Source organism: Poecile atricapillus, chromosome 2, assembly GCF_030490865.1.
Source record: "Poecile atricapillus isolate bPoeAtr1 chromosome 2, bPoeAtr1.hap1, whole genome shotgun sequence".
NCBI classification, from domain to species: Eukaryota; Metazoa; Chordata; class Aves; order Passeriformes; family Paridae; genus Poecile; species Poecile atricapillus.
This window is the reverse complement of record NC_081250.1, coordinates 32,282,164-32,309,048: the sequence shown is the minus strand read 5'-3', so window position 1 is coordinate 32,309,048 and position 26,885 is coordinate 32,282,164. Positions and strand designations below refer to the sequence as shown.

The 26,885-nt window shown below is 41.6% G+C and overlaps 2 protein-coding genes across 2 annotated transcripts; both read right to left on the bottom strand.

The window, feature by feature from the left end:
* On the bottom strand, positions 1–6,627 carry MALSU1 (mitochondrial assembly of ribosomal large subunit 1). The gene is made up of 4 exons (XM_058832446.1): positions 6,420–6,627; positions 4,726–4,904; positions 1,929–2,010; positions 1–800 (listed from the first exon to the last, which is right to left on the bottom strand). Exons 1-4 carry the CDS (start codon positions 6,598–6,600, stop codon positions 622–624), a joined length of 621 nt encoding a protein of 206 aa, XP_058688429.1. The 5' UTR covers positions 6,601–6,627; the 3' UTR covers positions 1–621.
* A 1,964-nt stretch (positions 6,628–8,591) lies between these two features.
* GPNMB (glycoprotein nmb) lies at positions 8,592–26,333 on the bottom strand. Its single transcript, XM_058831857.1, has 11 exons — positions 26,145–26,333; positions 21,128–21,277; positions 20,284–20,427; positions 18,805–18,984; positions 17,565–17,723; positions 16,801–17,109; positions 15,487–15,609; positions 14,698–14,800; positions 13,587–13,792; positions 12,002–12,089; positions 8,592–11,254 (listed from the first exon to the last, which is right to left on the bottom strand). Exons 1-11 carry the CDS (start codon positions 26,212–26,214, stop codon positions 11,101–11,103), a joined length of 1,686 nt encoding a protein of 561 aa, XP_058687840.1. The 5' UTR covers positions 26,215–26,333; the 3' UTR covers positions 8,592–11,100.
* Positions 26,334–26,885: the final 552 nt, after the last annotated feature.

Sequence of the window (26,885 nt, the reverse complement as noted above, 5' to 3'; positions counted from 1 at the left end):
TTGAAGCACTTCAGTTTGGGGTTTTATTATTATTAAAACCAGGTTTGCCTTGGCTGGAAAACTGATTTACTGTTCTGATAACTCAAAGCACATTTATTTGCCACTGTTGCTCTTGGCTTTTATGTTCTCAGTAACACCAGTCTGTTTTCCCTTCAGACCATGACTTGCTTTATTGTGACCAGAAGCAAATGGCTTAACACAAGAAGCATCATCTCAACTGTACTATTTCACAGTTTTTCCTTGCAGCACTCCAGTCTGTTTTGCACTGCCACTACAGTCTTTCAAAGATATTAGAAAAACAATTACTCTAGAGGCTGAGCATGAGTTCCAGCTTAAGCAGCTGTCTTTGCCCCGCTCTTCTCACTGCAAACTCCACTAGAACAGTGGGTCCCCTGGGAAGCTCTAATAGGATTCCTCCTTTGACATTTCACAGTTGGACTCTTATCTTAAGGGTTTTTCCAATCTTAATGACTCTATGAGCCTCCTCAATTCAGCTTGTTCAGAATTCTACCTAGGCAAATCCAATAGTAACAGTTTTGTACTGATCAACTGTACTGACTACTCAGCTCTCAAGACTGTTTGACTCAGGCACACTCATTCTCTCTCCACGCAGTAGCTGCTTTAAGTTCTTGTTTCAAGATGATCACTGCTGTTAGGAGTCAGTCCAAATACAAAGTCTTTTGGAAGGGACTGTGGAGTCATCTGTGCTAACTGGTCATCGTAGGGGCCAAGAGTCCACAGCTTCTCCAACTCATAAACTTCTCGTGTCTCTGGCAGCATGAAATGCACCACTATGTTACCTGCACAAAACAGAAATTCACAATGAATTAATGGGAACAGTAGAGCACTACTACACCTTCAGCTGAGCAAGCCTTCCACCCCTTTTCTGGCTATATACAGTATGTCATCTGATAAAGGTCCTTTCCTAAGCTGCTGCTTCCAGCTCTCAAGCAGTGTTAGAAATTGGTCAATCCTTCAAAAAACTCCAAGACTACAGTAACAAGATACAAGACACATACTTTAAAATAAGACACTGTCACAAGACTCCAAAACAAAGACACTATGACTTCTATGGGACAGAAGAAATACAGAAATTTTACTTGAAAGAGTCCCCCAGGGTGGCAGATGGATTTTCAGCTTTCTTCTATTGCCAACATTCTCCTTAAGGCAAGTAATTTTTCCTAGGTGTGTTGCTCACACTTCTCAGGTATTTTTTACAATTAAATAGATTCAAACTTTGATGTATTAAGTTTTTCTGGTTTCATTAATTCTGTGCAAACAACAGCAAAGAATGTTAATTCCAGTGTTTGTCTAACGGACTTTTCTGTAGTTATGCCCTTAAATTCCAAACGATTTTCAGTTATTACTGTCAATAAGTACTATAGTTAAGTAACCAAGGCTTAATATCAGTGGCTGCAGTGCTCCTCACTCATCCATAAGTGAACTTTTCATCTTTTAGGTCAAAACACCAAGCCAGGGGGTGAGATTCTAAAAGTAGCAGTTGTGTAGTTTCATACTTGTAGAATAAAAATTACTCAATTTCTTAGGACTGAGGTTTTACCTCATGTGGTGGTAAGATCTGGACAGTGAAAAAGTCTGTTCAATAGTTCACTAGTAAGGCAAGGTACAATGAGCCCCCACTTACCCAAATATGGATTACAGAAACCTGAGGAAACTGACTGAAGTAGCTTTTTTCCCCTCACTATTGTTACCTTCAATTTTTTAGGACCTATTTTAGCTGCTGAATAGTTACTGTTTTTTCTAAGTGCCAAAGATACTTAATGGAAAATCGTTTATTTTCTAAATGAGTTCAAGCAACAATTGCATAGTACTGTGAACTCTTCACAGCAACCAGTATTCCTGGTGAGATGCTTCTGTCAACAAAAAGCTCATGCAGAACTGTTTTTCCCAGATTCACAAATATTTACCAAAATCAATGCACAGCCAGTCATCTGTCTCTTTTCCTTCAATCTGAGTATGAGGACCACCTTCTTCTTTGAGATGCTTGTACTGAGAAAAAAAAAGGAATGTCAGAAAACTAAATCTTTTGCATTTACTTAAAAAGCACTCAACAGAGAAGCTTGACTTTGCTGAGTTGTTTTAAAACTTAAAAAGTTTTAGATTACTTAAGGCTAATATACACTTGCAGTACTGGAAAGTAAGTACAGATTTCTCAAATCTGAAATCCTAACGCTCTGGATACCCATAACATTGTCTAACAATATTGTAGGTATCTTTTATCAAGGTGAGTACTAAATACAACTGCTTACAGTAGTCTTTCACAGTTACTGGGTCCCTATAGCTGCCACCACCACCAGGTTTTATTTCTGATACCTTTCACTGGTGGTTTACACTGGCAGGCTGAGGATGCAGAAATGGAGATGCTGAGCTTATTCTTTTCCCAGATGGAAGGGATAGTGGGGTGAAAACAAGTTTCATCCCCTGCCATGAGGAAGGCATTCAAACCAGCCTCCTGCCTCTTGAGGGCACACACCCAACATTTGCTGCAAGCTGGGGGATGCAGGACTAGCACACAAGACTTCCGCCCGGGAGAGGGGAGGAGGCAGCTCAAAGCAGGACTGCACAAGGTCAGTCAGGGAAAGTGGGTAACTCCCCATGCAGCGCGTGCTGGCTTTTGTAGATGCCAGCTTGAGAAGCTCAGCTCTCCCCAGTCAGTTCATGAAGAACCCAAGCACCCACCAGAGCTGGAGAAATTTGACAGCTCTAGGCTGAAGTCTGGTCACTTTCAGACCTGGCCGTAACCTACTTGTTCCTCTATAAGGAGTATAGATAGAAATGGCTCCAACAGTCCATTCTGCCAAGGAAAACAGAACACAAAACAATATGTACCAGCATGGCTGGCAGGCAAATGAGTCCCACTTCACTGGGAATGCAAGTATCACAAAATGCAGCTGTTCCTGGCTGTTCCACACAATGTTACCTGCTGGGTAATGATGCTAGTTTGCAAACCAGCATGGAAAACTTTCAAAATGTTAACTCACTACCAGTTCTACCTTCCTTTCTTTAAGACGGCTTATGAGGCATCATCAAAAGACTCTAACAGTCTGCTCAAAATGCTAAAAAGCCCTGTGTGAGCTGCTATCAGGTATCATCAGGCTGCAAAGGCTGATCCCTGCTACAGGTTTTGAAGCCTCCCCTTTAGAGGCCATGTAAGGTGAACAGATTACAATACAGCCAAGTGTTAGTTTCTTCCTCTAACATGAAACCAGATGGGGATGTGAGCCTATTCGCGAGCTCCTGGAAGCAGAAGAGGAAGATCTCATGCTATACCTGAGCATCTCTTTGTTTTACTGTGAGTAAATCTTAAGGATTTAGGAATGGTACTAAAGCTTGCCAAGTGCATAGCAGCACTCTGGAGCACCTGCTCTGCTTTACATCTTAAGCTTCAACTGCTTTGTACCTAGAAACCTTCCAATGTGAGATGAACTGAGCCATCCCCAAATACTTGACCAGACTTCCCAGTTTCTCAGGATGTCCAGAAGAACACCATGTTTCCCAAGAGGCTCTGCCCTTGCAAAATTGCTGCTTTTACAGTCACCAGAGGGTGCAGCCATGAAGCCCAGCCATGTTTTTCCAGGCAAGGCAGTACTCACTGACCTCTCTTGGTCTGGGGGAAATGAAAAACTGTTGACTAGCAGGTTATACAAACAATGGAGTACATATTAAGCACTTTGATTTAGCATACTCAAATCAATGCATTAATGCAATTTCCAGTTTAAGGTGAAATTCTGGTTTGTGAAGATGTGCCAGTTCCTGCAGAGAACACAAGAAACTCCCCATACCTGCTCAGAAAGGCCCTGGAAAGCTAAACCATCTTTCCCACTCTCCTTTACCCCCATGAGTCTCACAGCTGAAACCAACGGGATTGGAAGGAAGAAAGCAAACCCAAGACTGAGAGGCAAAACAGGGTCGAGAAGGGAAAGAAAGTGAGTGCTGAAAAGACAAACTCCAGGCTGAGTAGAGACAGCTGACTGAGATGGGGGCTGGTCATACTCCTCAGGCTGTGCTTTTTAACAGTCGCATGGCTCTTCTCTGGCAATAAAGTTTCTCCCTCCCCAAGTTTGGTACTCATCTCCAAGATCTACCTGTAATTTTATTCTGACTTCCACTTCTGTACTGAAAAGTTCCCTTTCTTCCAAAGCCAAACAGCAGAGTATTTCTGTGGAAGGAGGGCTGCTGCTGCTTCTCCTCTTCTGCAGTACGTGATGTCTCCCACAGGGTGACGATTAACTACTAGTTTGCTAAAAGCTCATGAGGGGATCCTGGCTGCTTAAGAGGCCAACTTTTTTTCCAGCCTTACAATATACCTGAGAAAGTTGAAATGTTAAGGATCAGGGCTTGAGAACGGCCAGATAAAGCTATTTTGAATGACTGGGAATAGCAATGGTGCTCGCTGGACAAAAATAAAGGTAGACACAAGTCGTCATTGCCATCCCACATCATTCATGCTCTAGTCACCCAATTGTTATGTCCTCGGTGTCTACATACAGAGAGGTCGGTTTCTAAAATATAATACCTGTACTTTGTGTAGTACTGCTAAAGGAAAAAACCCACAGTTACTTCCTTGATGTAATCAGGACTAAATGACATAATGTCACCAGTTTCATCTTACCTGGTACACCCCTACACACACAATCCTGGGAAAACTCCTTTCACAACATTTAAAACCATTCCCAAAACTCAGAGCAGCAAGAACTGTCTTACCATTTTCAGCATGTAATTTGCCATTGCATGAAGATGCCGTGTTGAAAATCCGCTCACAATTATAAAATAATCACAGTATTTTATTTCTGGAGACAGCTGGATGACACAGATGTCTTTAGCGTTTTCTTGCCTCAGTAATGCTACAGCCAAGTCAATGTTGAACTTTGGAAGAACAGTATCTGGAGCACATGGAAAAAATAGACAGTGGTAAAATTTCTTTTTAATTGCAAAAATAAACCATTTAAAGCCATAAAATAACAATTAACTGAATTATAGCCTAAGCTAGTCACTCACTGTGGAGTTTGCTTTGATACTGACAATGCAACGTGAAATGAAGATTTTTCAAAATCATTTTTACAGCCACCAAAGCTGACCACTAAGCAATCTTCCAGTAAACAGCCCTATCACCAGATGTACCAGTTACCTAAATGAAACTTCAGTTTTTGCTTCTTATTTCTTGTTGTTGCATTTAAAAGTCAATAATATCATAACACTTGTCAATGTAGACGAGTTAAACCTAAGTACTCCAACAGACATTAAAACAACAGACAAAATTTTTTAGAACAGTGCTTTTCAATAATCTGTGATAATACATCGTGATGCAACTGTTCTAGAATCTTAAGTAAAAGAAACCAATATTTTGAAAACAGAGCTGACATGATGTAGAATAAAGACACTTTTTTATCTGCAGGATGAGTAAAGCCACTTTTTTTTTCTTTTTCCCTAACCAGATCTGGTGCAGAGCACTATGATATTGCAGACAAAGCTTTAGCCCTTCAACAGTTTAAGGAAGCCAGCTTACAAAGCAGTAAATCAGTGAAACTATGTTCTGTTCACACCATGAAATCAGTTTACTTCTAATTTGTCCTAATTAGGTAGAGGCAACTTGTATGCACATTTTAGGCATAATTTGAATCTGTCAGCAATGCCAGTCTGCCACTACAAAATGAACTTTAGTGCAGACTGAGCACCAGCACAAAGCCAAGGTTTACATTTCCCAATATAAAGAAAAAGCCAAACAAAGGAACAATAGCTACAATTACATGCATGAATGGGGATATGAAACTGGATCGTGTCTCTGTAAATGTAAGGCTTTCAGCTCAGGGCACTCTTACAATTTTTTGCTGTGGTCACACCTTGAAAATTAGCAGTGGCCACAGCTCTTCCAGCTACAGCGGTCACAGAAGTCAAATATTTGCCGGGTAGCCACATGAGAAGCCTCCAGAGCCTGCTTGGAGAACGGATGGCCTGAACATCACCAACCACTAATCGTCACGGTCAGATCCAGGCTAGAGGAGCTTTGCTGTACAGCTACAGCCACAAACCAGGCCTGTGCACAGCAGCCTTGTACCTGCACTGAGCGCTCCTGCTTCCGAGGCTGTAACCTACAGGGGCGCACGGCACAGAACCCCTGAGCAGCTCCCTCACACACGGATCTGCACACGGGCTCCCTCCACACCGCCCCGACTCCTCGCTCGCCAGCAGCGCTGCGGAGGCCATGCCGGCCCACGGCTGGTGCCGTGACCCCGGCGCCGCGGCCGAGGTGAGGCCGATCGCACCGGGCACGGCGAGGATCCCCCGCAGCTGCAGGCGCGATTCCACCCGTGCCGGGCAGCCCCTTCTTCGCGAGGCCTCACACTCCGCTCAAGGTCCCGCCGAGCACCCCTGCAGCGCGGCCCCGGGCCGGGCCCTACCTGCCGGCTGGCGCCGCTCCGCCGCCGCCACCAGCGCCCCGGGCCCGGCTCCGCCTCCCGCCGCCGCACAGCCCCGACCCGGCGGGGTCCGGGGTGGCGGCGGCTCCGCCCGCGGGGCGCCCCCGGCCGCGGCCCCGACCGGCCACAGGAGCCGACGCGCCGCCGACAGCGCCCGCCACATGCCGGCCCGTGGCCCGCCCCTCCCGGCGCGCCGCTCCGCCATTGGCCGGAGCCGGGGCCGCCCCCTCTCCTCATTGGTGCAGCCGGCTGCCGCTCGGGGCGCGGCGCGCGCGCGGCGCTGCCCGGGGCTGGCTCCGAAGCGGCCTCGCTTGGCTTGAGGCTCCTCGGCTGAGGGCGGCCTCTATTCCCGGGGAGCGCCCGGGCTCGCTAGCATCGCAGAACCACAGAAAGGCTTGGGCTGGATCATCAGTTAAAGATCTTCACTTAAAGATCATCCAGTTCCGACCTGCCCGCCGTGGGCAAGGACACCTTCTGCTACACGGTAGCTCGGAGCCCTATGCAACCTGGCTTTGAACCTTTCCCAGGGGTGAGGCATCCACAACTTCTTCGAGCAACCTCTTTCAATGCCTCACCACCCTTAAAGAATTGAAAAGAATTAAAGAATTAAAAGAAAATTTTTATTAATTAATTAAATTAAAGAATTTTTTTCCTAATATCTAAACTTACTGTCTTTAAGTTTGAAGCCAGTTCCCCTTGTTCTGTTGCTCCTCAACCTTGTGGTCTCCCTTGTCCTAAAAAACTGCACCTGGTTTGAAACTAACACGTTTTCCTTAGGGAAAGTGTGTTTTCTGTTTGCATAATTCCTGCATGGTGTTAGTGGGTACAGGTTAGTAGTCTTGTTATGCTTGGTTTGCTATGGAGAAAGTTGTCAAAGCTTGAGAAACTATGACCTTTAAGCATTTGTATTTAATGTGGGTGAAACGTATTTCCCTCTACTTCCTTCCCCTGGAAATCCTGGCATTTACAGGGACACTAAAATAATTGCCATTCAGAATGTTTTTCTCACTCTTACCAAGTATGATAGTCAAACAATGATGTTAAGGTGTTAAAGACATAGATAGTGCCAGACTCTTTCTGGTGGTGCCCAGCAACAGGGTGAGGAGCAGTGGCCAAAAACTAAAACCAAGAAGTTTCACCTAAGCACGAGGAAGAAATTCTTTACACTGAGAGTGGCAGAGTACTGTAACAGCTGCCCAGGGAGGTCATGGGGTCTCCCTCTTTGGAGGCATTCCAAACCCACCTGGACAAACTCCTGTGTAATTTGCTGTAGGTGACCCTGACTTCTCAGGGAGTCTGGACTAGATGATCTCCAGAGGTCTCTTCTGACCTAAAAAATCTGTGATTATGGAATTCTGTGTGAATTATAAAGACTGTAGTGATAAAAGCGTTATCATTAAAGAAATTTTGACTATGCCGCATGAGCCACAGTGGTTGGATGGCTCTTGCAAACTTGTTTCATTCCTTTACAATTCTTCCAGAGACTGGTGTTTTTTAGCCTTGGTTTCAGCTTAAAAATACTTTTGGTAAGAAAAAAAAAAGGCCACATCTGTTGAGCCTTAATTGTGTACTATAAAAAATATTCAAAAAAAAAAAGGGGGGGGGAGGATCAAAATTTGTTTGAAATAACAGCTCAATTTTTAAACTAATTCTTAACAAACTTGCTACCCAACTGATGTTTCCATTTCTCTTGAAGACATGTTTTGAAAAGATGTTCTTTCTATGAAGACAATGTACATTTATGTTTGGTGTCATTCTTGATGTTATTTCTTCAAAGGGAATGCCTGAAACCTGTCTTGTAACATTTGCTGACATTCACAAATCTGTTGTTTGTCAGCTGTTCTTGCCTTTGAAGGACACGAAGTTCATTTGTATCCTGATCTGTTCTGAAATTGTGTCATCTGGGTGTTAAGAAAGTCTCCTTGCTTCTCAGGTTTGGGGTGCCATTGCTCTGAGTACACTTGAAGGGAGACTGTAAAATCAGCTCGATAACCCATGGTGGAGCCAGGTGTGAACTGAGGGTAAGGCAAATCCCTTATGTTTTATGGAAGTAGACAATCTTTTTATCAATAATTGGGCAACTCATCAAGTCGCTTATCTTGCAGTTACTCGTACTGAGACAAAGCAGTGAACTCTTTAAAATCATTACATGGTTTATTTGTCAGTGCAGCAGTTAAATTCCATCGTATAAAAGTAAAGATGTATGAAATAGAAGTTACAGCTGAAAAGGCAAAAACATTATATAAAACTGTAGTATTCTGATATGACACTTCAAGGGATATAGTGCAAGATATTCCTAACACTTAGGTTAAAGTATAAAAAAGTTCTTAATGTGTGCCTGAAAGCTGTTTTCTATGCAAAAGCTTAAGATGGCACATTTTGCAAAAACAAGATGTTTACTGCATGTAGCCCAGGTGGTAGCCTGCATCTTCACTGATCCTAAGCTATGACAGATTTTATGTTTCCATGCTTCATTACAGGTCATCTTAAGCTTTCCACTAAACCCCTGTCCTGCCTCAAGCTAGGGCAACAAATACAAATTAAAGTCCTGCCTGACTGATAACAGAGGATGTATCACTTAGACAGTAATTTTTGCAGAAAATGTGTTTCCTGTTTTAAGTCAGAAAATAATTTGAGATGCTAGTTCTTAGACAATAGGATGTTATGTATAAGGAAGATGGAACAATAGCAAATACACTGCTTTTAATAATATAACTGAAATAGTGACAAAATAATTAAAATAATGGGTGAACCTGGAAACAAAAGAAGAAAATAGGCTGTTGAATTTTAGACCTGAAGAACTAATCCCACAGGTATGTTGGAATCTACTTTTTTTTTTTCTTAAGTCATTGAAAGGTGTCTGTGCACATTGGGAAGAGACAGTGAAGACTAGATTCAGATTACAAATGATAAGCATTTGGAAGATCTGCTAAAATAGTAGGAAAGTGTGTTTATAATTTTGCCACAGGAACAGAAAACAGTATGTATCAGAGATGTTTCAAGATATGGTAAATAAGCTAATTATATTGAAATACAGATCTTCAAGGAATTCAGTGTTTAGAAATAGATAGTGTAAGGTCATTTGCCCAGGCTCTATTTTGGCTATAGCCTTTACTAACAACAGCAGTTTTATGGAACATGAACTATAAAGAATTGCTGGTCTGTTTGCTCATCTCCATGAACCTTTTTTAGCATTAAACTTTTCCCTTTCTGCAAATAAGATGCTCTCCTTTACTCATCATCCAGCGAGCCAGTGTGCAGCAGTTTGTGCTGGTCTCACACTGTGAAATGCCGTGATGCTGAGTGATGAGCATGTGTGGCTACAAGGCCACATCACTTGTGGAAGGCCTCAGAATGAGTTATTTTAACAGAATTGCAGCTAGAGTGAACAGGTGGAGGCACATTGATTTTGCATAAGTTTACATTTTCTAAGGTGTGTCATGTAAAAGTAGGAACTGGAGCAGAGTGCTTTATTTATCTTGGGGTTTTCATTTATTTGATTAGTGGTCAGAGGGACGGAGGAGCAAGCAGAAGTTAATGTCTCTTTACAGCAGGAAAGACGGAAATGAAAAGAGAAGAGGAAAAGGCAGTTAAATGCTACCCTTTCCTGCTAGATCCCTTGTTCTGCTGACCCTTCATTGGACTTGGACTGTATCTGCTCCTTGGGAGCAGTGGTGCCCATCCAGTGTCTCAAGACCAATGGAAGCAAAGGAGGCAAAGGCAGCATCAGCAGTTGCAACTCAGAATTTTACATGGGACTCAAAGTTTGAACAGAGAGAGCCAATCCAATGGGCCTCATCTTGTTGCTCGGGTGTCTGTGGTCTAGTTTATAGTGAGACTCATGCACTGGTAGCCATGTCCAGTGGGAAGCTAAGTGTGTCCAGCCCTGTTTTCTAGCCCTGAGGCCAACTGGCATTTAATGAGCTGCACCCATGTTATTGAACCCTGAAAAACAGGGTGGCTGCTGCCAAACTCACAGTGGGGGGCTGTGCCTCTGGTGGTTCCCAGAATCTAGGGTTTGCTTGGTGGGGAGCTTGCCCGCCTGGGGCAAGTCTGTGCTAGGACCTCCTGAACAGCGTAACAGTGGCAGCAGTTCAGTGCCAATGCCTGGGAATAGGCCATGGCACGTTTCATTCCACAGACATAACACGTGCCTGCCCCCCATGTCTCTCTTTACAGCAAAGACATGAATCCTGCTAAGGCAGTAAGCAGCAATAAAAGCTAAGTGTTTACAAGTTGGTTGGTTGGTGGGGATTTTTATTTTGTTTGGTTTTTTCTTGGTTTTTTTTTTGTTGTTGTTTTTTTTTTTTTTAATTAACCTCTTTTTTTCCCCCTTCCAGATTATGGATGTGATTAATTTTGCAGGCTGTTAACCTAGAAATAAGAAAAGCCAGAAAAGGGTGTGGGGGTGGGGGACGTTAGTAATTCAGAAGTGTGTATCCTACATCACAAGCAAGAACAGCAAGTGCTTAAAACTACCCCCTTGTTTTTCTATAAAGGACTACTTTAATGTTGCTAATTGCACCAAGCCCCAAAAGTTACCATCCCATCTCTGTGTGCTTTCACCTTACTCCCTGGGGTATTTTTATAACAAGAAAGCCCCATTAAAGTACAGTTCAGATACAAGTCCTGCACTTAATCTAATAACTGTTGCACTAAAGGTTTAAACAATGCCTGGTTTAGTCTTCAGCAGAGGATTTCTCTCAGTGCTATTAGGGAAGAAAATGGCTTTGAAAGTGCTGAAGTAAGCAGCGAATCCCTCTTGCTTCTCTGTGTGTTCTGCACTCCTCTCAATAGGCTTGTATTGCTTGTATCTCCTGCAAGGAATGTGCACAGTTAGTTGCTGAAAGACTTTTAAGGGAGGGTCGACATTTAGCATGTGACCAGTGCATAAAAGCGCTAATCATGTGTTCATCATACATTCTCTCTCCTCCTTCCCTGTTCAGTCCCATCTAATGTCTGGCAGCCATAGGTCAGTAATGGTGGCAGGGGCCTGGTTAGGGAGAGGGAGTACTGGAGTACCACTGCTCCATGGAAGTGTGTGTTTCTCACCACTCACTGGGAACGATGAGCACACATTCGACTCAGGAGTCTTCGTGCACTCTCAGCGTCTCATGAGAAACTTCCAAACTAATAATGCCAGCAACATGTGCTTCTGTTAGCTACCGGCCTGCATGCTCAGCGCCTTTTCCCCAAAGAATTTGTTATTTATTTAATGAAGAATTTGTTTGGTTTCACTGCATATAGAAATCACATCATGCAGTTTAAGTATGCTTTCTGCTTACATGAAGTGTAAGCAGCAGGCCTACTAATATTACTGTTTGTGCTTATGGGCAGGGATGTAATTTTTTCTGAAAGTCCTTAACATCTGCATGTGTTCCAATGGTTTTGTGGCCTAAACCAGTAATCTCATTTTCTTGAATATTTGCCAGAATATTTGTGAGCTGCAATAGTAAAGAAACAAAAATGTAGCTAAAGCAAATTTAAACTGTTTGGTTTGTTAATTTAAATAATATTTTGACAGTTCTTTTAACTGTTTTTGGTCATAGAAATGAGAAACTTACTTGTAAAGAAAAAATGCTCCAATAGTAGCAAACACTGCCAACATGCCAAGGAAGATAAAGACACCTTCTGTTGTTCCAGATGATGCTCCTATAGTTCAGAAAGTAGATTGATTAAAAGTTAGCCTCTATTTTACAGCAAGATAGACTTTCCAAAGAAAATTCCATTTTTACTTATTGCTGTATGAATTGAAGCACAGTTAGTAATTTTAATGTGCTAAGAAGCATTGGAGGTCAGTGACTGGCAGGAGGTTGTGCCTTCACATCCATGTAATTCTCGATTCCACCAGAGTGTGAGTTATGCTTTGCCAGTGTTCTCATATGAGCCCTGCTCCTCACACATGGCTACCACTTGAGCATGGAGGGGAATGAAGGGCCCTGTTGGCGCCCCACAAGGTGCAGCTAACTTGATCCTTGCCGTTTGCTATGCTGGGGAAATGTTTACACTGACTATAGGATAACTGTTTGACAAAATTAGATGGGCTCATCCAGCAGGTGACTTAAAGCAGCAGCAACCTCTCTTAGATCCTAATTCTGTTTTGATTACAGCAGAAGCCCCAAAGTACAACTCAGCTTTTCCCTCTGGAGGAAACCTAGACAGACCAGCCTTATTGGGCTAAAGCTAGTCTGCAAATACAGTTGAGAAAAACCCTTCTGTGTGCTTAGTTGCACCTTCAGGAGCCAGAATGTACTTACAGGTCAAGCACTGTGCCTTATTCATAATGAACTGATTTCAGAACAGATTAACCTACATCTAGATTAAATAAAATCATCAAAAATACTATAGAAAATGACTGCAAAGGGTCAGTTGCTTGGCTGATAGTAATTAGAGAGTTCGGAAGAGTCAGTAGGACACTGTAATAGGAAGTCAGGAGGGGAATGAAGTGGGAGCAGAGAGGCAGCACAATCTTTTAGAAATCTGACTGAGGCTGAGTTTAATAGCTGGTTCTGTCAAAGACTGCTTTGATAGCTATGAGATAGACACAGTGATACTTCTCCAACCAAAGGTAAAGCTCCTCTTCGGAAACAATTACCCTGGACAGACTCTGTAGTCACTGGATGTTACACAGATCATTCCAGAACATGATTCATCTTATCCTCATTCAATAGAAACCATGTCAAGGCCCATGGGCAGTAAAGTGAGCCCAGGGCAGCCAGCTGTGCTGCAGACTTTGATTCTGTCTCAAGTGAGCTGAATTCCCCTCTGTTTCTGCTATCTCTCCATGTGTGGACTGAGCTGGCTGGCATGTTCCCCACCTGCTTTTCCTGCCCAACATTTTTCTGTGGAAAATTACCTTATGGCTTAAGAACTGTTCATATTCTGTGATACTGAATAGTTGGTATAATTACTGTACTCATTGGATCATAAACAGAAGTCAAATCAAGGTCAAACAGCTAAAATTCCCCCAGGGAAATAATAATTTTATCTTTGCATGGACTCTTAGGCAAGCTGGTGCAGTCTCAGCTGAGGCTTCCAGACATAATAAGAACCCCCCCTATATATTCCTGTTCTCCTTCCTCCTGCAGGGAAATGACCACAGGGAGAAACTTTCCACCAATGACCCATGCCTGCTCTTTGTGGACTCACCTCCATTTACAGAAATCAGGGCACTGGCCAGGGCTTGACTTGTGTCATCACCTAGGGTGATGTTTATACAGTATGTCCCAGGTTCCTCAAAAGCTCTCCTGATGGTGAGTAAACATTCATCCGTGACGACGATGGGGTCACATACCATGCTCTTGGACACCTGGCACGTGGGGTCAGAAACTACCGTGCAGACATCTGTGGGGAGACTGGTATGGGAAGAGAGAGCACATTGCATCTGTGGTGTCCTGCCAGCCCAGTTAGCCCAGTTCATAGACACATTGCACTGGTGCACCAGTTTTATGCTGGTGCCTGTTGAAATCAGTGGCACTACAGTGATTTAAAGGTATTTTATTAATACTATGGGTATTTTTTTGTATACCTATACATTTATATACGTACATGTGGATTTTATATAGAATGCATGTATACAATCTGTATAATTATCTGCTTGTTTTGCGTATCATTTAACATTTTATGGTGATCACAGGATTACCTGCATTAAATCAACTTATAATGTCCATTACCTTTAATACACATCTTCAAGAAAGGAATGCAGATTCTTTTAAGTAGTATCATGTGCTAGAAAAGGAAACACTCCCTTAAGAGAGATTAATTGTATTCCAGTTGTTAGAAGTATCCAGGTGTTTCTTGCCTTTCTTAGTCCTCTCAACTCTAACCTTCTAAGACCTAGGAATATTAGTCCAATGTTTTTTGCATCCAAGAAGTTGCTTGGACTCACCCATTTACTCTAAGTGTCAAAAACTCATGGCCAAAAAGAAAGGATTTCCTTACAATTGCAGTTCACTGGTTCCCATTTTACTGTAAGTGCTGAAATCCTGTCTTGGCCAGGAGACTATAAATTGTTTCTTCCCACAATTAGTTCCTGATTTTTACTGAGACTGGATGTTTGCTCTGAATCCTAAGTCCCTGGCTATAGCCTCTGTTGGCATAGTTTAAAAATGAGACTTGCATTATCTTTAGTTCCCATCAAGAAACAGAAACACTACAGTTCCCAAATTTTGTTCATACATCTGCATCTAAGTGCATACGGCATTCCAGCACCTAATTATTTTTAAACAGGGAAGATTGACAGCTTCATTCACACACTTACCTCCCTTGGCAGGTAACAACAAAGTCAACCAGTGAGTTTTCAGCTTGACTTTCTGTCATCTGGATGCTTGTCATCTGAATAATATTTACCTCAAGGATTCCCTCTGGGAGAGGAAACACATATCAACTGTAGGACACATGACAAGCTTTGAAGTCTATGTGTACTCAACCTTAAGTGTTTAGCTGATGCTCAGTTCAGGTCTTGTTTTCCATAACCTCCTCCCTCCCTTAGCACTCCTCTTGAAGGCTTTGAAAGCTGAGAAATTTTCCAGTGCTTTCTCTGTGAGGCTGCTCCTTTCCAATTTGCCTTTTTTTCCCTCATTATTATTTACCTCCTTATTTTGCTAAATCACTTCCTACTTCATGAAATTTCTCTGCATTCAAAGGTCAGTTCAACCTTATATAAACCTCCCCCCCAGCCCATGTGCTCTTGTAGTGGCATGTTCAGAAGCTGGTGATATAGAAAGGAGTGACACAATGCACATCTCCACCAGCACATGGGGTCAGCGATCAGCAGGCATCCAGACCAATGTCCAGCCTCACATGTCTGAAGGCAAGGGGTCATAACCTCTGCAACTAGCCCCTGGCAGAGTGCAGGCAGACACCAAAGTCAGCCAGCTAGATGTCTGTACATTAATCCTTAAAACTCTCAGCTATGCCCATGACAAGGATCTGTTTGTGGATCTCATGTAATTGATAAAAATGTGTCTAAATAAACATTATTTTTACCATACATTGTTGCTCATTGTTAACACCATTCCTCTGTTCAGGTATTGACCCACATCCTTACCTACAACATCAATACTAGTTCCATAGTATCCATTTCTGTAAATATGGCAGCCTCCATCAGGATTATCCTCCACTGACTCGACAGTGGGAGAAGAGTCAGAATCAGAGGATTGTCCGGTTGTAACTGTTCAAGGGAGAAGAAATAGATATGCAACTTTAGAACAAGCTCTGTTTAGCGATATTCTGAACACAGCCACATGTTCCGAGTGCCTTCATTCCATAGGCTGTCAGTGACTTTGGTTTGGAGCTGTGCAGTCATGTCTGTATCTGTGTTATGAGCTCATGGCCATAATCCCTAAAGAAAACACACGTGCCCAGCTTTAGAACCCTGGAATGGCCTGGGGAGCCTCACTCCAAAAGCCCCCTGGCTAGTCACTCATCTCTGTGAAATAAAAGGGAGACCGAAAAGTGTAATACAATTAAATACTTCTTTAAAATCCCCAAATCAATTATATAAGAAATCCAAAGGCCAGTAAAACCTTTAAAATGCTTTTTTAAAAGCTGGTATTTTCCCACTGCTCTACATTACAGCTAGTGGAAAAATGAAGAGGGGAAGTGGTGAAAATTATATTTTTCCTTTAATTTCTCATTCTCACTCCATATTTTGGTAAGAACACATATTAAAAATATGAAATTTGAAAAATATAGCCACATTTACAATTTCACGGTAGTAGTATTATAGCTGAAATTGCAGGCCTTCTGCAAACCTTAAAACCCTCAGAGATGATAAAACAATGCTGAACATAATAAAAGTTATTCTGAAATAAGTTAGTCAATAAATTTAAAGTGGAAAAAAAGCTGTTCTGGGTTAATGCCATGTGGAAATCCTATATTTTTGAATATGACATGGTTTTTCTATTTCAATCCAATCTCATTTAATTTTGGATGGAAGCTAATGCAATCCAGAAAGGAACTTGCTGTAAGAGTGTGCTGAGATTCCTTTTTTTCATTTGAAATTCACATCTTACCTCAGAAGATCACCCTGAGCAGACAAGGCTAAAATCTCCTGACCAGGCGTGGCAGAGATAATACAAACTTACATTTATATTCACCTGAAGACCTTTGTATACTCTAAGTTCTACTGGTGGTAGAACTGGATGCATAAGGAGTTAAATGTGTAAGTTATCCCTGCCATAGAATCCTAGGGGAGTTTATGCTTATTGATTCTGTCTCTAAGCCAATTTTATAGAGGGTTTCCAGAGGCTCGCAGCTCTTTCACAATGACAGTAAAACTACTAAAGATATTAACTAAAAACATCAGAATGCAGAGTTTTAGCCTAGCTCCTAATGCCAGTGCTGTTTGATAAATGCTTACCTGCTGAGGTGGGTGGTGGTGCAGTGGGTGTTACTGGTCTGCAAGGTACAGGTATAATGGCTTGGACAGTTAAATTCAGAGTGAAGTTTCCTTGCAGAGTGTAGGTGTGAGATGTACTAGAACCGCTGGCTACAAACAAGCCACTTCCATCTCCAAAGTTCCACTTGTAGGAGATGGCAGAATTATTCAGATAGTAGCTGGGATCATGGATCTTCACATCAAATGTAATTGGTGAGTCTTTGATGAAAATGGAGTCTGAGATGTTGCGGTCATGTTTTTGGGACATACTCACGAATATTGGAATTTTGTCTGGAGGAGGGAAAAGAGAGGTAAATAAATAGAGATGCCTGGCTGCAAACAACAAACAGTGCCAAACCCCCAAACAGCAACAGCCAGAATGTGAGATGTAAACGTGGTATCTTTAACACAGGTTTCTACTTTAATTCAGTTTATGACCTGAGGAGTGAATGCCAGTAGGAAGCAGCCAGAAAAATATGGGAACAAATGAGGAATCATAGACATCTGTGGAAGATTGCATTATCTCTTCATCGTTTTCCGTTACATAGTAGAGGGGTCATACTGAACTAGACAAAAAGTGTACCTGAGCTACTCATGGCTGTTTAGCAAATTCCACTTTCAAGCCAAATACCTTTCTCAGGCCAATGTCTTCTTTTCATGCCAGATGATGCTTGTGCTGAATTTTTTTAACAGCTAAGCAACAAATACCCCCAGCATTTTATTACAGTCAATTCCAGCACACTCACCTGTTACAGAGTAGACGGTTTTTGCTTTCGCAATGGGAATGAATCCCGAGTGCCCTCTCCTGTAAATGGAGACTGCCATCCCGTGTTCACCAAGAGTGATATTTGCTGTGTTGACTGAAAACTTTGCTGAAGATCTTCCCGTTGTCTGGTAATACTGACCTGAAACAGAACGTGAACTTAACATTTTCCCCCTCAGCTTTGCTACATGTTGGTTTATGAGAGGCAGAGTCTCTGAGAATCTTAGATTGTCAAAATCAAAATTAATAATTTAGAAATATTTTCCAATAATCTGGCAGGTGTTTTCGAAGGACTGGATACTTTTACAATGTGTTTACTCACATAAATTCCGTTTTTTCGAAGTTGTCAAAAAGATGTCCCAAATTTCACTAATCCAAGAAAAAATTGCCAAGACATCTACATCTTTCCAAAGCAGTTACATTACATTAAGTCATTAGGATTATGTAGTGGATGGTGTGAGGCATTTTAAGTGATCTCATGTTTGCATTCAGCATAGCCAGAAGATATAATACCTCTTGCTTCATACTCCAGAACCATTTTTTTATACATTCAATTATTTGTCTTTTTAACAGCTGACTGAGGTAGGTAAATAGTATCACCTCTGCATAAAATTTGGAATATTATTATTATTATTACTCATACTGATACTGGCAATAAAACTGATTTAGGCAGAAGAACTGGAGGCACTAAGATTTAGTACGTAGCCAATGGCAGGAATAACCCAACCATTATATAGTCAGGAGCAGGAAACATTGAAAATCAGCATCTGTGACCAGAGCAGCAGCACAGTCAGTGGCAGTTCTCACCTCCCTAGGGACAAGAAGTGCTGCACTGTTAAACTGGTGATACACAGCACTGTGATCTCTCTTAAATCTAAAAGTCTTAAGTGGCAGTGAGCTGTCAATAAATTGTCTGACTGACCTGCTCAGACTCTGTTTTCCTAGAAAAAGATCTTGAGTAGTACTGAAAGGAAATTAGTTTTCTCTAGTGGTAGTATTGTGAATGCAGGTTTAAAGTGAATCTTCTGGTAATCCATGATGTCTAGACCAAACACCTGATGGCCTCTCTGGAAAAGTGGGGAATTAATTCATATTTCCACTCAAGAGTGTGGAATCATTTTTCAAGCTCTTTTAGTAAAACATACTTGACAAATGAGTTGTGTACAAAAGGAATATAAGGTTTGCAGCATTACCCCAACCAAGACATGTGTTGCAGTACTAACCAAAAGTGTGAAACACATAGACAAAGTTCCTTCTCCTCCAGCCAGGGTGATGAGGGAAAGGACGTCCATCTGGGAATACGTTGTGGCTGTGGTTGCTTGTGCAGTTTTCCCAGCCACAGTTGTCAATCCATTCAGTCCAGTTGTAGACATAGGCTTGCTGATCCATGGAAGCTGGGGGATCTAAGGATAGAAACAGGACATATTCTGGTCAACTGAGAAATGTGCAGAGAGTCAGGAAACAGGAGGCAAGCACCGCTGGTTATAGCAGTCACTGCATGCAAACAACAGGTGAAGTGGGGTATTTTCAGACTGACATTAATTCTTTTTTCTAAAGTTGTGCTTTGTTTGGTTTTTGATGTAAACAAAAAATGCCTCTGTCTCGATGCTATTTTATTAAGAAGTTTAAAAACACAATTTACTGTCTGATGGGCCAGACACAATTTACAAGTGCTTGCCCAAAAACTTGCTGTTGACTACATAGAATGCTACTGTTTCATTGAAGATAAAGGGGCTACCCAAATATTTGGCAGGGAGAATCTAAAATTTTAAGTACAAAGAGGAGCTGTGAAAGCACTGTAAGGAAGTTACTTTGTTTGTTTTGTCAGAAAACTTTTCTATGGCGCCTTTAAGTAACTTAGACATGAATATCTGTCATTTTCTTAATAGTAAATAAGAAGTTTTGTCCCCCAAACAGCACAGCAGATATTAAGGAGAGTATGGATATAAGCTGTTAACAAAATATCAGACAGTTAACTGGAACTTAGGCTGACAAAAAACTTGCTTGAAATCAAAATTACTTTGATCAGTAAAAAAATTTGTTGAACATTTATGCATTCAGGGGATGAAAGGTACAACAACATGAGCTGTTCTAGATCCAGCAGCTTAAAACACTAGAATTATGATAGGCTTTTTTCTCCATGTAGCAGTAAATAAGATGAAAAAGAGGGGTTTTCTGAGGAAAATATTGCTTGATTTTAAAATATTTGTTTGTTTTTAAATTCCTAAAATGTGGAAGCGTGAGATTTACTCTTTTGTGCAGGTATAGTTACTGAACTCTACAATTCATAATTGAAAAAAAAACCCAAAAAACCTCAATTTTATAAATTGACAGCTTTATAAGTTTGAAAGAAAACAGTGTGACTGTGCAACATTGTGCCTGAGCTGAAAAGCAGTAACAGTTCTGTTGGGAACTCAGATTATGTGACTGTTTTGGGAAGGCAAGTTTGTAACCATGGTCACTCTCAAATTACCTGGTCAGTGTACATACAGTGGGGCAGAGCACTACAAACACCACAGTGATCTTGTTAGGAAAGAAGCTGGTGTGGCACAGGCTGGGTGTTCACAGGTCAGTGTTACCAGTTAAATCCAGCACAGCCCCTGTTCACTGGGTGCACCTGTGGTGCTTTCAGAGCTCAGTGACACATTCACAGCAGCACCAGGCAGATGTGAGCGTGGTGCAGGGAAATTGCCATCACCTACCCCGGGTACAGTTTCTCCTGTACACTATGTTGCCGTCATTATCTTCTGTCTGGCACTTGGGAAACTGGAGAGTCACAACAAAGGTCACATTGGATCCTACTAGTGCTGGGCTGTCACTGTCCAATTTGGCTGTCACCCTTCCACCTGTAGAAAAGAAAATTGGTCTTCACTGCAGTAAAGGGAAGCATTGAAGCAGAAGCTACCATCAACTGTGCATCAATTAGAAATGCTTTATTGATTACTGTGTTTCTAAGGGTTTTTGTGCTCCTAAGTCACTTGTGCTCTTATCAAAGCCCCAACTTCAAACAATTAGAGGGACTCAGCGTATCCCCCCGATCACTTACTGGTCTGCCATTAATTTTCTTCCTAGAGCTAAGAATATAGTTTTCTACCTGTGGGGGTCAATATATTTCAAAGAAGAAGCTTTTTGTTTCTCCCCAGGGATAGTCACTGGCCCTCAGCTCAGACCAGGTGACAATAAACATGGTCTTTGCTGAAGCTGTCAATCTGAAGCCCATGTGCTCTGCTGAGGTAGCAGTTGAAGCTGCCTGTCCTCCAGGGCATGTTTCACATAATGGATTGTGCTGGAGCCCTGACCATCAATACTTCTTGGTAAGTATTAATGTCTGAGATTAGTCATAATGGGAAAGCATTTTATGTAATAACTCACTGTTCTGCTTCCTCAGACAACCCACTGGGAACGGTATCAAACCAAATCATCTCTAACTTGCCATTCTGTGCAGCAGCGGGTATTGCCCCTATGAAAACACACTATAGCACCTGCACTGTGGTGGATTTTCTAGCCAGTTTTTCAAGTGTGTTTGAAATGTGTACATGCTATCACCTTTCCAGCAGTCCTTCCATCTGGGATTTCCTTCTTCCCAGAAAGGATAGAGTTTTTCATTCCATTTATTTTGGTCACTAGACCAGCCTTGTAGCTTCTTGTAGGATGTGACTGGAGAAGTGCTTCCATGGCTCAACACGTCTTGAAACCCTAGAGAGAAAACCAAACATCAGTGTAGATGTAATGCAATTTTCCCTACTACTCTATAAAAACATTACTCTTGTGCTGAACTTCAATCATGTGCTGGTAGAAAACTTTCCATCAGTAGAAAATTACTGAATTTTGTCATTGCACCTATAAACACATCAACTATAATCAACATAAAGACAAATCCACCACCGTCAGACTGACATTTTTTTCTACATGCAATATTGCAAACTTCCCAGACAAAGAATAAAAATGTCTACAATGTTTTGACCATATCAGAGCAATGGTTTGGAAGAATTTACATAACCCTGCAACAGTCAGTCTCACTGCACAGAGGTTGCTTGATTTCTGACTGCTTTGCCTGGTAATAAATCTGTGAGTAAAAGGCTAACAGGATAAATTCGTTCTGTGTCTGAGTTGTGCTTTAGTGGAAGTTGTGCCAGGAATTAGTTTTGAACCAGTGCAGCTCCTTTGGTGAGTTGGCTGGTGGTTTGGGTGGGAGGGGTGGAACCAATTATAACAGAAGCTGGTATTTCCAGAAAAGGAAATTTAGAGCTGAATAGTAAATTCAATGTGTTTATAATATAGCAACAATTACATATTAACTTCATGCCTTTTATTTAAAAACGGCTCAGATATTAAATAAATTCAATAACCTCTTTCTTCTCATATTACTACAAATGATGGTCTCAAACTTTTCCCAGGCTTCTAGGATCCCTCTTTCTGTCACAAAGGACACATAGTGGAAAGCAACGTAAATATCCAAGTAACCTGTAGGAACATGTTGGCCACTGTAGGACGCCATAAAAATGTGTTAATAAGAGGGCTCATGGGCATAGTTCCATGAAAACCTGGAGGCTTTAAAGAGCTCTGCCATGTTAATCAGGTAAGGAACTGCTGGATGTGCCATTCTGTCACATTAACAGTTAGAATTTCTGCTTTCCATGGCTTTATTGTAAAGGTACAGCGGATGCAGAATGCTACTGAGATTTATACCCAAGTGCAACAAAATTCTGGATGACTTCAAGGAAAAGGCAGAGACCTGTAAGAAGGGCAAGAATTGCCCTGTATGCTGTAACAAAACCAATTGTGTTGGAATTTTTCCAAGCTTTGGAAAAGACACAGAGCAGGTGTAGCCAGTTTAAGCACAGTCTTTAGAGGTGGGTGGCTCCAAATTTTACTGCAAGAGAGAATCAGAGAAACAGCTGAGAAGAAGAGGCAGGAGCTGCTTTCTCTTGTTTTATTGCCCAGTGAGCATCTCTTGGTCAGTCCTATCTTAACTCTGAGCTGATGATGGTAGCTCACTCCCCAGTCTTGAGGATTGAATGGCTAGAGGAAAAGAACAGATTTTGCACTCAGAGACACAATCTCCCACAGTCTTTTGCCCTACAGGAACTCCCTGCAGTCTCACTTAAATCACTTGAATCAAGTTTTTCCTGCAGATTTAATATATTTTGATGTGAGCAAGCGTAACATTATGACTGGTATTCACTTAATGACCTGTATCACATGCTGTATTGTTTTGAGTCTTGGTCAGAAGAAGAGTTTGGTAATGTTGTCGTTCAGAAACTTTGCTCAGGAAAAAAACAAATTAGCAACTATAAAAGTACTTCACAAAGGCTTAGCAAGTTCAATTACACTTTAGGTATCATTGAATTAATGTCTCATTCAAACGGAAATGGCTACATAATTTTTGCAATTTTTTTTTCCCATTCTCTGTGATTTTATTGAACAATCTAATGAATAAAAATGTTTTGATTTTGTCAGATCAAAACTTTTCAATCCTTGTGTTTTTCCCAAATGTTCAATTTATCAAAAACAGCTGGAGCACTTTCAATTTTATAAATGCTTTTAATTTTGAGTTTTCATTAACAATCCTTGAATTCAGAATTCATTTTCTAGTCCAGTAATAGCTGTTGTCACTGCTTCTAAATCACAAGCTGCTTAGGTATTTCTTTGCCTCTCTGATGTGATTTGTTTATTTCAGTCAAATATGAAATGTTTCACAAGCTTCAGGACAAGACAAAGATCAGGTTTTAGATGAGGAAAGACTTCTGCACTAGTTTCTCTAACACATGGAACTGAAGATTTTCAGTTGGTGAATTTAAAGGAACAAAAAGCTTTAATGTATTTCTTTTTTAACAATGAAAACCACTCAAGAACAGATGTTGGTCGTAACCAAAATTAGAGCAATTCAGTTCAAAATAGACAGAGTAATGTTATGCTCCAAGGAACAGATTCCTGTAATAGTTTTGGTGAGGTGGTCATAGGGGAAAAGATCTTATACTTCGACTTTCTTCTTTCTCATTCTGGCTTTCATTTTGGTGAAAAATGTAGCAAAGACAAGTTCAGTATTTCCTGTGAAAGTGTATTAGCCATGAAAGAGGGAATGAGAGCCGGTGTTAGGACAGCAGAAATAGAAAGATGGCCAAGCTAAAGAAGATAAAAGTGTATTAGAAGCAAAAAGGCTGATGGAATGGCACCAGACTGTAACATAAACTTTCTAAAGCTATGTATAGAAACATAATAAAGCAGGACAAAAAATAATTTGAGGAACAACTTGCAAAACCATAAAAACTACAAATTATTTTTTCTTCCCCAAATATAAACTATGTTGGAAAGCTTGCCAGGAAGTATAGGGCCTAAAGATGATGTAGATACAAAAGAAGCATTCAGGGAAGGTAAAGGGATAGCACAAAAGTCAAATAGGTCAATTGGTTTATATTTTCATTCACAAAGGAAGAACATAGGGGGTTTCTGTGATAGAATTTTTTTTTAAATGACAGAAAATATCTCTCAAAATGAAGTGTTGGCACAAAAACCCCAATTATAGAACAAATCAACAAAATGACAGAGTTGTCTGGATAGGATGGTCCAAGTATGGAAGTTATTCAAGAGTGAAATAAATGAGCTATTAACCATAGCATGTAACATCTTGCTTAACACTGCTTCAGTGACTGAGAAACAAAAATTGGCAAATGTGATGACAGTTTTTAAAAACACTTCCAGGGAAGATTTAGAGGATTAAAAAAACCCTTTGGGGCTCAAGTTGGAGAAGCTGGTAGGAACAGCAGTGAGGAACAGTGTAAGTAGGTACAGTGCATTAATATGATTTGCCATAAAAGGAGTGCATTACTCACAAACATATTCTGAGTTTTGCGAGGGAGACAGAGAGCATGGGAACAAGGCTGACCTGCTTGTTACAGTCTGCTTGAGTTCCAGACAGCATTTGATGAGGTCCCTTGCTAAAGGAACATAAAGCAATTAAGTCACCGTGGGATAAGAATGAAGGATTTCACATGAATAAATGATTGGTTAGGACATTTTAAAAAAAGTTATGAATAAATGCCTAGTTTTCTCCATTGTTAAAATAATTTAAAATGTTCATAATCTAGGAAACAGGTAAACAGCAATGTTCTGTAATCTGCTGAAGACTGTGCATTAAAGTAATAGAAGGGAGGACTGTATGAAACTCGATGACTCAAGAATAAAACTATATGAATTTCAACAGAGTTAAATATAACCTTCCTTTGAGATTGAAGGGCTCTAAACTAGCTCTAAACTCAGAAACAGGATCTTGCAGCTTTACAGTTTTGAATGCAGTAATCACTGGTGGTTAAAACCTAGGAAAAGGCTAGATAGAGAACAAAAATGAGAACATCATTACAGCATTTTATAATGCCATGTCTTGACTACTGTATGCTCTGTTCTCTGCAGCTCAATCACTATAAAAGAACTGAAAAAATACAGAGAGAGATGGTGAGGATGCTACAAAGGGATAGAATTGTTTCCATATGAGGAACAGATAAATAGACTGTGTCTTGAAGCCTGGAGAAAAGGTGACAGAGAAGAATATAAAAACAGAATCATGAACAGCATGGAGGAAGAAGCTGAAAGTACAAAAGTTAAAGAGAATCAAATGAAACCAGCAGGTTACAGGTTCTAAGCACATAAAAGGTACATCTTCACATAAGGTACAAGTAAGGTGTGAAATTTTTTGCTGGCAGAAGGTAGCGTGTCCCAAAAATTTACACGTGTTGCAATGAAAACCCAAATGCATGAACAGATGGAAAAAGTCTAGTAAAAACTGTTAAATACAATGACTCTGCATTTGACAGAGGCAATTCTATAAATGCTATAAATCATCAAAAGCTGGGAAAGTGTCCTGACCTGCCCAGTTATACATCCAGTACTATTCTCCATTGGAGGCAGGTACAAGGCTAGATGAATGCTCAGATGGACTTCAGCTTATAAGGTTTTGAATTTCCATACTGTACATTCTGGAATCTGAACTTAAAATCCCATTTCTACATTCCCAGTCCTGAGTTCAGGGAGTCATCCTAAGACTTGAGTCAAATTGGGAGCCCAGAAAGAAGCAGATCAGCCCACTCCCTGCCCACTGTGGCTTGCAGATCTAATTCCTTGACTAGGCTCCTTGAGGTTAGGATCCACAGGTCCAAGTGTCCCAGTGGGGAGCACTGTTTCTGACCTGGCCTCTCCCAGCCGCAGCTGAGCCAAGCCAACTGTGCAAAGTCCATTCTGCATCTGCCGTTTTAGCCATGCTTGAACTGGGGAAGAATTGCTAAGAATTTGCTGCCAAGAGCCAAGGTTTAGCTCCAGTCAGCTCCGTGTACCTGTGGAGCACAGGGAACAGACCACTGAGCAGTTCTCAGCACTCTCCTCCAGCTCAGGCAGCTTTTCTACCTGGAGCCAGGCAACCCTGGGGTGGAACCAGCTGTCGCCTAGCGGGTGGCGGGCACAGCTCCAGCACCCATCACAGGTGCTCAGAGCAGCCCTTTCCCTGCGCTGGCTTGGGACACGGAACATGCTGAGGCAGAGACAGGGATGGTGGGGCGAGGGAAGGACTCACGTGTGGTGGCAGCACACAGCACCGCTTCGGCCAGGAGCAGCAGTCCGAGGTGGTGGCCAGCACCGCTCATGGTTCCGGAGAGCCTGGGCCAGCTCAGCACCTGCCGAGGAGCAGCGTGGCCGGAGCCTTGGCGAGGAAACTCCTCCGGGACTCACTGGGAGGTGAGAATGAAGTTTCTCTGCCGCTCTGCTCTCCGATTAAATGAAGGGCCCCGGGACTCATCATGTGATGGAATTAAGCAGAGATGCATGATTTTGTCTTCAGCTTCTTTCAGCTCATGTGCTTATGACTCACTCCCTTTGCTTTCAGCATTGCCTGGGATTTCTGAGAGACCTGTTTGGAGCCACACCATTCACCCCACAGGCATTTTTATACTAGTTTTGCACTGTGATCAATTTTTGTAGTTAATTTGTTTTTAAATTAGGAATACTTATTTCCAGAAATCCAAATTAACTCTTGCCCTAGCCTGATTTGCAAGTGTTACTGCAACAACTCACTGCATTTGATGAACCCATCACTACTTAACCACATGGCTCACCCCATATGCTGGGCAGCAACTCTAAACTAAATGGAATATGGCCAACTCAAACACATCTCTTGACTTGGCTCCTGATCAGAGTTGATTGTTAAGGAAAATGTTATTTAAACATTTAGTGGGTACATGCCTACCCAGTGGTGGCTAGAGGTGCCACCACAGCCCCTGTGTGGTGATGGCCACTCCATATCTAGCTCCCAGGTTGC